Genomic DNA, 12,500 nt, shown 5'->3' on the forward strand with positions numbered 1-12,500 from the left:
ATGAACTAACAAACCCAATCAGTGACCTTTTTGGGGTTATTACCAATTTTAAATAATTAGGCTCTCACAGAAGTGTTTCATGTTGGGAGAGAATAACTATTTAATTTTGCGCAACCCTAGAAAGCTGTCAATGTTGCTTTGAAAACTGTTAGTAATATTTATAGAAAGTGTATATTATATTATTGCTTCTGGGTGCAACTGATTATTTCCTTACCTGTGCATCCTTTAAATGAAAGAATATAGAACATGCAAACAAATCTTAGGCCTTCATCATCTGCAGTTTTATGTTAAAAACCAAATGTTCCAAAATACTTTTGAGCACAGTACTGTAGTGGCTGTCACTGGAACAGTAATCTATGGGGATGGATCATCCATAGAATATGAATTAAAATTCTACCACGGTAATTCAAGAATTTGAATTTAATTTGAGAAATGTTTGGGACCCTAAAGTGAGTATCAGTAAAAGAAAAAATACCATCAAGCTATCAGTGGTTTCGAACCAAACTGATTCACTTTTGTTCTTTATGAAAGGAAGCTTACTGCCTTGAACCAGCTTCCTTCTTACTTTACTACAGCCCTTCATATGAAGTGGTCTATCAAGCCATTCCACTATGTAAAAATACTTTAAAGAATAACAAGATGGGTGCCGACATCCTGAGAATGAAATCAGTGGATAAATACTGGGGGTTAATTCATTTTGAAAGCAAAAAATCCAGTAATTTACTCTGCAGTGTGTTAATGTTTTAGGGACATGTTGTTTGTTAGCAGTTGACTTCAAATGTGTAAAAACTTCAAATGGTGGAAAATATTCAGTAGGTTATGGCACTGTGAATGTTTCATGTCTTTGATCTAACATTACAATGTTCTACTGGCCCAGAAATTCTAATGGAGAGAGAGTCATGGCAGCCACAGAGATTGGAACAATACATCAGGACCATGTGGAAATCTCCTGCAGCAAACTCTGCAGGAATTGCTCAGAAAGTTGCAATTTCATTCCAGCACTTAACCCTGGAAACCTACTGCATCCTTTGCAACTCACAGTTAGAGTCAGAGTTTCAGAGGGTTACCCAGGAAACGTTAGAGGATGGAAAAACTGGGTAACCATTCAACTGAAACCTCACCTTAGCGCTGACCCATCACCTTGACTGTATCTCCTGGGCATCATCCCAGAGCCTGACATTCACTACCATCTCCAACATATCTCCGTAGCCACCACCACTCTTTCCCTCCAGACTCTGCTGGGCCTGACTATCCACTGACCACCCTCCCCCACCAACCCACCACAACACCACAACCTCACTGAACCAGCAACCCCACTAACCCCACTGACCCTACACCCCAATCCCACAAGACAGCACGCCACCCCAACCCAGCCACTTGACCCACTCTGAGAACTCATCTACTTACCTCATACCCTACCCCTTCCTTCACCCACCTACACCTCTGTCATCTGGCACCCTTACACTCTAAACCTCACAGCCCCCACCTGCCATCCTATTCCCATGTGTGCCTTTGCTCAATAGCTCTCAACCTGGCTCTAGAATCTTAGAACAGAATAGAGCACTCACTACTGATAAAGAGGGTGTGGTTTCCACACTGAATCCCTTCCCTCCTAGATCTTGGATTCCTGTATTTATCTATACTACATTGACCAGAACATTCATGGGGACAGCTCATCCAAAGAAGTTTTTTTTGTCTAATCAGTATTAGAAATACTTTCTAATCTTGATTGGAAAATCAAGGTCATTAACGGTCTTTCCTGTGCTATAACCTGGTGCCTATTTCCACCATTTTCTGTAGTTATTTGAGATTTTAGCATCTGTAATGTACTACATTCTGACTTAACTGTAAGATTGTTTTAAAGTATAACATTTAATGTCTAAGATCATGTGAAGTCCACACCCTGACATAAATAATTCTGTCAATTTCTGATGTGTCGATATTAATAAAGAACAGAATATTCATGCCTACTTAAACTAATTTAGTTTCTTCTCTTCAGCCTTATTATGTCTTTTTTGCTGCAATAAAGTGGATTATGACTGAACTTGTCTTGTAAGTAAATTCTGTATCAAATTTCTAAACATGCTTTGTTGTTATTTCCAATGATTTCAGTACTTACAAACATGAATGCTAAGCCATACATCAGTAGGACACTTCTTTGTATTTATTTATAAACCTGCATTATAACATAGAATGGAATCATACAATTTTACAGTACAGAACGAGGCTACTTGACCCATCATGTCTGTACCAACTCCCAAAACAGCTTCCCAGCTCTTCCCATTCTCCAACCCTACCTCTTTAGCCCTCTAAATTCATCCCTTTCAAATATATATCCAGCTCTCTTTTGAAACCTCCAATAGAATTTATCTCCACTACTCTCCCAATCAGCACATTCCAAATCCAAACAATTCTCTGAATAAAGAAATTTCTCCTCATCTCACTCCTAGCTTTCCTGCTGACAATCTTAAAATTGTGACCCCAGTTACTGACATACCAACTAGCGGAAGCAAAATATTCTTCCCTACCCTGTCAAAACGTTTCATAACTTTGAACATTCCAATCAGACATTGCAGGTTGGAGCAGTTTTTTTAAAAATCTAGTATTGTCTTTGTAAGTAATGCTTGTATTCAAGCACTTCAAATTTATCTATCAGGTTTATGTTTTAGTATTAAATGAACTCAATCTAATAAATATTCTATTCATTTTACACCTGGGAAATGTCCAGAAGGAACGAATTAAGGATTCTGTATTTTTGATAAGTTTGGTTTGTCATTATGATTCAACAAATGCTTTAATTATCTTTTATGAACTTAATACCAGGCCTTAGTTTCCTGTTTTTACCTTTGTAAAGCAGGCTTAGCATTTTTTTGCCACAGATATTATCACCATTAAATAATAACGTTGCTGATTTACATGCTAATTCTACTTTATTTCAGAAAGTCAGAGTTTAAATCCCACTGCATACTCGTGAATACATTTTAGCTCTCAGCTACTGCCTGTTAAAGATTCAAAGTGACATGAGGTTGGGATTTTAATTGTTTACACCTCAGAATGATTTCTAAATCAGTCAAATAAGCTGAATGCCTTTAATCTCAGCACAAGTATTCAAGATGCTGAGAATGTCCAGTGCTCCTCTGGTAAAATTGAAGGTTACTGTTGGTGTTGAGTTGCACAATACTTAAAAATGAAGTGGAGTCCAATGCATGTATTTTCCTGTCAAAGTTTCAGATTTAAGCGCTCTCCCACCATGTAGGTGCTAAGCTGAACTTTCCCTCTTACTGCCCGTCATTGGCAGTTATTGTAGCTCTATTTCCGGTTTCTAAATCACTTCAGAGCAGAGTGTTGATGTTGACTTGTACTACCTAAGGTTGCAACCATTTGTGTCATTCAGGTTTTTTTTTCCATTAGTTTTCCTTTCTCTTGTGCTACTCAGAAGAGACAGTAGTATAGTGATAATGGGCTGTATCTTAAATTTTTTGGCTAAGTGACATTTTCATGGAATTTTAAGGAGGGTTTCTCTCCACAAGGCATAATGAGTTTTCTCATGCCACCATTGCATCATTAACTATCTGTCACCCTGCCACCATGCCCATTTTATCCAATGCTAACTCAGTGAACTAGTAGGAACTACTGGTCACTGCCAGGATATCCCTGAATAGACCATTGTCCCACATGCCAGCATTATATTTAAAAGGCCTTTGTGCATCCAGATAAGCACTGTCAGTCCAGAATTGCCATGAACAGTTTGTGACATTTGCTCCTGCTTGGAAGAGAAGGGGTATTTAGAGCCCTACTTTGGAACAGAGACCTGGAAGGCCTGGTAGAAAGGGCAGTACAGAGGAGTAGCCATCCACTTCCCCCTGAACTGGCAGTGGAGGCCACTACACTAGAATTTGCCAGTGTTGGCCAAGGTTGCCACATAGTTTAGTGGTGTTAGCCATTTGGAGGAACACCCAACAGTCCTGCACAAAGGCCTTGGCTGCTCTGCAGGGATGTGCACTAAGTGTAACCATCTTCCCTCTGCTACCTTATACTCACACTATCTCTGATACTGCACTTACACCAAGATTCAAGCCCTACCAGCCCTCAGTATCAAATGCAGTGTCTTCCCTCACTCAGTCTCTGACATCCAATCCCGCTCACACAACCAGCCCTGCATGGCCTTGGCATTGTCCACTCACTGACATGGGACATTTCAGCATCTTTCCTTCACCTTCAACAGTGCTGACAGTTGTGCCTGCCACTTTCATCACTCTCAGTCCTATCCTTTGTCTCATTCGAGGAGGAAAAACCCATAATAGGAAAGATAGAGGTGTCCGCTATGTGGTTCCTTATTGCCTCTGAGGAGAGTGTCTTGACCAAGTTTAAGACCCTACAGTGATATTGGACACTGTACTTGACTTATTATGCTGGGACTCGCTGACTGAAGAGTATCTCCATTGATGTGACTGAACACTATATCCCTCTGACTTCAAAACATGGCTATTTGATTTGAACACATGTACAGTATTTGCCACATCAAACTTTTTAAATTCATTCACAGGATGTGGAAATCACTGGCTAGGCCAGCATGTATTGCAACTCCCTAACTGCCCAAAGTGCAGTTATGAGTCAGCACATTGCTATGTGTGTGGGGTCACATGTAGTCCAGATCAGGTAAGGATGGCAGTTTCCTTCCCTAAAGACCAGATGGGTCTTTTTTCTGACAATCAACAATGATTCATGGTCATCATTAGAAGCTTAATTTGAGATTTTTATTGAATTCAAATTCCACCGTTTACTATTGCAGGATTTGGTGACTGGCATATGGTTCAGGTATAACATTGACATGCAGCAACACGTCCACCGCATTGACTGATGACTGCTGACAGCCATGACAAGCTGCTTGGCTTTGTGTCCGTAATAAAAAGCAAGGCAACTTAAGGTACTTGGGCAGAGATGCGAGGAGCATTCAAGTAGGTGCAAGGTAACTGAGCACATAGAGAGCGAGCGAGCAGCCCCTGAGATGCATCTGGGTCCAATTCATGAGCCAGGTGTTTGTCTGTGCATGCAAAATATCTTCACAGCTGCATTGCAATGAATGATGGTGGTGTGCCCCAAAATGCAGCATTACAGTCCAGAAGTACCTATGGAGCATGACCTGAGCCATTGGTGTCAGGTGTCCAAGAAGGAGATCCGAAAGAGCAAGTAGCAAGCTGCAGTTGCTAGGCATGCACTCAGAATTTCATGTCAGGAATTCTCAGTGTCAAGATTTTAACTGGCTTGTAGCATGATATGAACCTATGTATTAGTGAAGCGAGGTTGCATGTTAATGGATGAGCTGACATGCAATAATCCCCATTAATAGGAATCTGGCTGCTCCTCAGTGAGAATTTCCTCCCTAGAATTCTGTTGGAAAATGCAAATTGTTGCTCCCAGCTTCAAGAAAGGCTTCCCCACATTTCAGATTTTGAATTCAATAAGTAAATCTGGAATGAAAAGCTAGTGTCAGTGATGGTCACCATGAAACAAGGATCAATATTTGTAAAAGCCCATCTGGTTCACTAATAACAGTGAAGTCTGCCATTCCTACCTGGTCTGAAGTAGACATGACTCCAGACCCACAACAGCGTAGTTGTAGCTTAATTACCCTCTGACACAAGCCACTCAGTTTAAAGGCGATTACACATTGGCAATAAAAATTGCTGTTGCCAGCAATCCCACATATCAAAGAAGAATAAAGAAACAAAGTATTTTTTATTCAAGTCAGTCTAAGCCCATAACTTTCTACATACAAGGAAAAGTAATTAATACCAATCTTTTATTGTTCTTTTCTTATTTACTCATGGCATATGTGTGTCACTGCCTGGCCAATATTTATTTCCCATCCCTAGTAGCCCTTGAGAACATTGTGCTGAACTGCCTTCTTGAACCACTGCAGACTGTGTGCTGTAGATAGACTAACAATGCCCCTCGGGAAGAAATTCCAAGATTTTGACCCAGCGACAGTGGAAGATTGAGGATATATTTCCAAGGCAGGATGGTGATTTGGCTTTGAGGAAAATCTGCAGATAGTAGTGTTCCTACATATCTGCTGCCCTTGCCCTTCTAGGTGGGAGTGGTCATGGGTTTGAAAGATGCAGTCTAATGATCTTTGGTGAATTTCTGCAGTGCATCTTGTAAATAAGGCATCTTGCTGCTACTAAACATCAGTGGGAGGGAGTGGATATTTGCAGATGTTGTGCCAACAGAGTGAGCTGCTTTGTGCTGGATGGTGTCAAGCTTCTTAAGTGTTGTTGGATCTACATCTATTTAGACAAGTGGATTCCATCATATTCCTGACTTATGCCTTATCGAAGATGGACATGCCTTAGGGTTTAAAAATGTGATGCTGGAAAAGCGCAGCAGGTCAGGCAGCATCAAAGGAACAGGAGAATCGATGTTTCGATTCTGAATGATTCCTGAAGAAGGGTTTATGCCCAAAACGTCGATTCTCCTGTTCCTTTGATGCTGCCTGACCTGCTGTGCTTTTCCAGCAACACATTTTTAAGCTCTGATCTCCAGCATCTGCAGTCCTTACTTTCTCCTACATGCCTTAGGGTGTCAGGAGATGAGTTACTCATTGCAGTATGCCTAGCCTCTGAACTGATCTTGTAACCACTGTGTTTATGTGGTGAGTACTTTGAGTTTCTGGTCAATGGCAATTCTCCTCACCAAGATGTTGATAGTGGTAGAATCAGTGCTGGTGACACCATTGAATGTCAAGGTATTGTGGTTAGATTACCTCTTATGACGATAATCATTGCATGGTGTTTATGTAGAATGAAATTTGCTACTTGCCAGACCAAGCCTCGATGTTGTTCAGGTCTTGTTGCACTTGAACATGGACTGCTTCAGTATCTGAGAAATCATGAATGATGCTGAACGGGTTGTGCAATTATCAGCAAACATCCCCACTTCTGATCTTATGAAGGAAGGAAGGATATTGATGAAACAGCTGAAGGTGGTTGGGCCTAGGACACTGCAGTAAGGAACTACTGCAGAGATGTCCTGGAGCTGACATGACTGACCTCCAACAATCACAACTGTCATCCTATGTGCCAGGTCTGATTCCAACCAGCAACAAGTTTCCCCCGATACTCCATTGATTCCAGTTTTGCTAGGGCTTCTTGATGCCAAACTCAGTCAAATGCAGCCTTGATGTCAAGAGGTGTCACTCTAACCTCATTTCTGGAATTCAGCTCTTTTGTCCATGTTTGAACAAAGACTGCAATGGGGTCAGGAGCTGAGTAGCTCTGGTGGAACCAAAACTGGGCATCATTGTGCAGGTTATTGCTCAATAACACTGTTGATGACACTTTCCATCATTTTACTGATGATCAAGAGTAAACTGATGGGGCAGTAATTGGCTGGGTTGGGTTTGTCCTGCTTTTTATGGATGGGACATACCTGGTCAATTTTCTACATTGTTGAGTAGATGCCAATGTTGTACCTGTACTGAAATAGCTTGGCTAGGGGAGCAGCAAGTTCTTGAGTGCAAATCTTCAGTACTATTGCTGGAATGTTGTCAGGACCCATAGCCTTTGCAGCATCCAGTGGCTCTATCCATTTCTTGATACCATGGGGAGTGAATTGCATTGGCTGACAACTGGTATCTGTGATTTTGGGGACTGTTGGAGGAGACTGAGATGGATCATCCACTCAGCACTGATGACTGAACTCTTCTGCAAATGCTTCAGCCTTCAGAAGTGAGTCTCACTTCTGTTGTGGGCAAAGTCTTAGAGAGAATTGTAAGGGATAGGATTTATGAACATCTGGATAAGAATAATGTGATCACAGGATAGTCAGCATGGTTTTGTGAAGGGCAGGTCGTGCCTCACAAACCTTATTGAATTCTTTGAGAAGGTGACTAAGGAGGCAGACGAGGGTAAAGCAGTAGGTGTGGTGTATATGGATTTTAGTAAGGCATTTGATAAGGTTCCCCATGGTAGGCTGCTGCAAAAAATACGGAGGTATGGCATTGAGGGGGTTTGTACTAGATGTCCGTGGTTAATCCGTCGCCAGAGAATGAGATGGAGAGATTCAGGAAGGGGAGGGAGGTGTCAGAGATGGCCCAGGTGAATTTGAGGTTGGGGTGAAAGGTGTTAGTGAAGTTGATGAACAGTTTCCCCTCATTTTCCCCTCCCCCACACATTATCCCTGTCCCAAGCCTCCAACTCGGCACCGCCCTCTTGACCTGTCCATCTTTCCGATCCATTTGCTCCACCCTCCTCTGAGACCTATCACCTTCTCCCCCACCTTCATCAACCTATTGCATTCTCAGCTACCTCCCCCCCCCCAACCCCACCCCCGTCCCATTTATCTCTCAGCTCCCCCAGGCCACAAGTCTATTCCTGATGAAGGGCTCTTGCCCAAATTGTCGCCTCTCCTGCTCCTCGGATGCTGCCTGACCGGCTGTGCTTTTCAGCACCATACTGGAAAAGAAGGTTTAGGGGTGACTTGATAGAGGTGTACAAGATGATTAGGGGTTTAGATAGGGTTGACCATGAGAACCTTTTTCCACGTATAGAGTCAGCTATTATGAGGGGGCATAGCTTTAAATTAATGGGTGGTAGGTATAGGACAGATGTTAGGGGTAGATTCTTTACTCAGCGAGTCGTGAGTTCATGGAATGCCCTGCCAGTAGCAGTGGTGGACTCTCCCTCTTTATGGGCATTTAAACGGGCATTGGATAGGCATATGGAGGATAGTGGGCTAGTGTAGGTTAGGTGGGCTTGGATCGGCGCAACATCGAGGGCCAATGGGCCTGTACTGCGCTGTATTTTCTATGTTCTATGTTCTATGTTCTATTATCTTTTCTACAGATGTGTTAGGGGCTTCCACCATTGAGGAAGGGGATATTTATGAAACTAGTTCCTCCAGTAAGTTTTTTAATTGTCCACTACAATTCACAGCTGGATGAGGTAGAATTGCAGAGTTTAGTTCTGATCAGTTGATTTTGGGATCGCTTAACTCTTTCTGTCACTTACAGTTTATCATGTTTGGCATGGAAGTGGTCCTGTTTGATAGCTTCACGAGGTTGACATCTAATTTTTAGATATGCCTGGTACTGTTCCCAGCATGCTCTTCAGCACTCATCATTGAACCAGGATTGATCTCCTGGCTTAATGGTAATGGTTGAGTGGGGGCTATGCCAGGCCATGAGGTTACAGATTGTGCTGGACTGCAATTGTGCTGCTTTTGATGGCCCATAGCACCTTGTGGATGCCTTGTCTTGATTTGCTAGATCTGTATGAGGTCGATCCCATTTAGCATGGTGATTATGCTAACCAACATGATAGAAGGTATTCCCAGTGTAAAAGCAGAACTTCTACTCCACTCTTACCAATTCTGTCATTCCTTTATGGCTTTGCAGGCATTTATTACCCATCATTCATTGCTCTTGAGTGGGTAGTGATGAGCTGCCTTCTTGAACCATTACTATCTATTTGGCATAAGTATGCCACAATACTGCTAATGAGGGCTTTGAAAGATTTTGGCCAGTGATGCCAAAGGAATGGTGATATACTTCCAAGTAACAATTGTGAGTGGCTTGGAGGGGAACTTAAAGTTAGCAGTGTTCCCATGTGTCTGCTGGCCTTGTCTTTCTAGTTCATAGTGGTAAAGGGTTTGGAATCTCCTGTCTAAGGAGCCTCAATGAATTTCTGCAGTGCATCTTATATATAACACATACAGCTGCTACTAAGCATTAGTGGTGGAGTCATCAAATGCTTGTGGATGTGGTGTCAATCAAGTGGATGAGTGCAGCTCTAAGAACACTCAAAAAATTTACACTATCCAAGACAAAGCTGCCATTATAGGCTAAATTGCCTCCTCCTGTGCTGTATCATTCTGTGATTCTAAACACTAAGACATTCAGTCAACATCTTCAAAATCCAATGATAGATCTTTCATTTTAATTATTTTACCCATGATTCAAGTCAAAAGGCATTTCAAATGGTTGATACATGAAATTAAACATTGTTGTTAATAATCTGCAATCAGTTTCACACAATTTACTCAAAGTCATTGTTATTTCTTTTTAGTGTTGTAAATTGCATGCAACTCTATCAAAGGATTCCATAACAACACTGCATTTTTTAAACACATAGACAGTGACACTTTGCCATTTTTGTTAACCAGATGATTTCATTGTGGGCAGCCTTCCCAACTGAAATGATCCCAGGTGGATACACTATTTGAAGTACTGAGTTGCCAAAATGCTTTCTACAATCAAGTGTCTTTAATCTTTCCCACCTTGGATCATTTCTATTGAAAACCTGTCCACAATTTATTAAGGTGGAAAACATCAAGTGGTCAAAAGGTCATCAATTATGTGGTGAAAAATGGGTTGCTCCAAGCTGCAATTCTCTTCAAAAATTCCATACCCTTTTGGAGCTTAAGTGATGACCAGACAGACAGGTCCTGCAGCAGAGAAGTTGCACACTAACTAAAGTTGAAGGTCAACCAGAGGTTGGCAGTGTGCCACAGTGCCCCATTGATATCCTAAGCTCCTGATTAAACAACAGCACTGTCGACTGGGACCAGAAAGCCAATTGCTTTTGTTTTGGTAGAGGATGGATTGCAGGAGAGGGATCATAGGAAGAGGAGGTTAGGCAGATCAGAGACGAGGATTTCAGCTGAACCCAGTTTTCCCAGTCAGGAAGGCAGCCATGATTCATGCCTGTCAGAAAAGCAGATAATCAGGCTGGTGGTGAGTACACATCCTCAAACAGCTATTCATTGACCACCTAACAGTTTTAATTAGTGATGGTTGGGAGGATGACCATGGACCTTAATGACTGAGGTAGTGGGAAGATAGCTCCATCTTCCTTTATGCTGTCCACGCCAGTGCATTATTTGTGATGAGATGTTGCAACCCTGGTGGAGGACAGCTTTCCTAAACCATGTGTTATGTTTTCTGCAATGCCAATGGTGGAAGGGAAGCTTCAGCCAACTGCCATGCCATCAGCAGCCACTTCAAAAGAGGAAAATGCACCAGAGGCAACATCATCACAGCTGTCAAACACAGCCATCCTTCAACAGAGATACTTTCACCTCAGTGGGGTCTCATGCAAGTTTAGCATGGTTAGTACAAGGTGCCCAACACTTCATATGTAAACAAGAATTGGTGATGAAGGCAGAAGCAGCAGCGGAAAGTCCCTTCAGTAAATGGAGGACAGACACAGCCCAGTTTGGCTGAATGGAGATGCAAAGAATTACTGGTCATTGCAAGCCTGGAGAATGTATGAGAATGTGGGAGGTCTGCACCCAAAAGATAGAGTTCCCAGAGGCTGTGCAGAGTCTTCAGCAGACAGTGAAGGGATGTGATCTCTCAGGCATGGGAGCATTTCTGCTCATCCATTGGAAGAATAGCCTTATATGTGAAGCAGGAGCATCATACATCCAGGTACAGATGCATACTCTGTAGCATTGACTGGTCACTTGCACTGATGATTCAAATATGCACGCAGTTGCACAGCAACCAGATACAGTAGACACCAATTGCTGGTGTAAACGTGCCATGAAAGGGCTACATCAGGCAGAAACACCACTCACATTGGTACCTTCACCATTAGCCACCAGTTAGCTTCTATGCGACACATTCTAAACAACAAGCCCCCATGACTAAAGCTGCACTTGCATTGACAAAGGTGTGACAACCTATGGCAATGCTGCCCCCCTACCAACCCCGGCAATACAATGCTTAAAATTGACACTATGGGTGTTGAATTATTGCACAGTACTTAGAAAGGCACTGTAGCTTCAAGTCAGTTAGATGGCATCACAACACGTGGCACTTCTGATCTTACTTTCTGTTCATTCATTCAGGGGTTAAGCAAGCAAGCAGGCAACCAATCAATTATGTGTGTAATCTAACTGTAATCTAAGTAAGCATATAACCATGACTGCATATATAATCTGACTTGTCATACGAATGTGCATAGTGGTTATTAATAAATTTTCAGATAACTGATTCAACACGAACTTGACTCGCTGTGGTATATGTAAGCTATGTTAACATATGGAAAATGATAATTACATAATTGGGTATCTCAGTTGCATACAAACACAAATAAACAGCATAGCTACCTACAATTCCATATAATATCATGGAGGGAGCACATATGTGACTGGCACAACGGTAGTAGTCTTACATGGATTTCACCTGGGCAAATTTTTCAGTGCTTTCTTAACTGACTAAGTATCAGTGCAATGAAATGGCTGATCACTGCAGCCTTTATGTTCTCACTATTTTGAGGGCTTATAGTGTCAGTTTTTAGTATGTATATGAAGCAAAATATTTCCAAGCATCATGAGGAAACAAGAGCTGGCTCAGTGTTGGGTCCTTCTGGGCAAGTGTGGTACAGGTACAATTGGTATACAGGATGAAGGATCCTCTTGTAAATTATGACTGTGTTTGAGTGGCCCAAATTTCCTTCTCATCCTGACACATCAAGGGCATCTTTGAAATGTTG

At 42.0% G+C, this 12,500-nt stretch overlaps 1 protein-coding gene across 1 annotated transcript in view; it reads left to right on the forward strand.

Moving 5' to 3' along the window:
• cacna2d3a (calcium channel, voltage-dependent, alpha 2/delta subunit 3a) overlaps positions 1-12,500 on the forward strand; it is a 645,952-nt gene that overhangs the window by 521,420 nt on the left and 112,032 nt on the right. The window contains exon 32 of the mRNA XM_043708636.1: positions 2,000-2,052. Coding sequence (XP_043564571.1) covers positions 2,000-2,052 — 53 coding nt within the window. The remainder of the gene's footprint in view (positions 1-1,999; positions 2,053-12,500) is intronic.

Source organism: Chiloscyllium plagiosum, chromosome 18 (genome assembly GCF_004010195.1).
Source record: "Chiloscyllium plagiosum isolate BGI_BamShark_2017 chromosome 18, ASM401019v2, whole genome shotgun sequence".
In the NCBI taxonomy this organism is placed as follows: Eukaryota; Metazoa; Chordata; class Chondrichthyes; order Orectolobiformes; family Hemiscylliidae; genus Chiloscyllium; species Chiloscyllium plagiosum.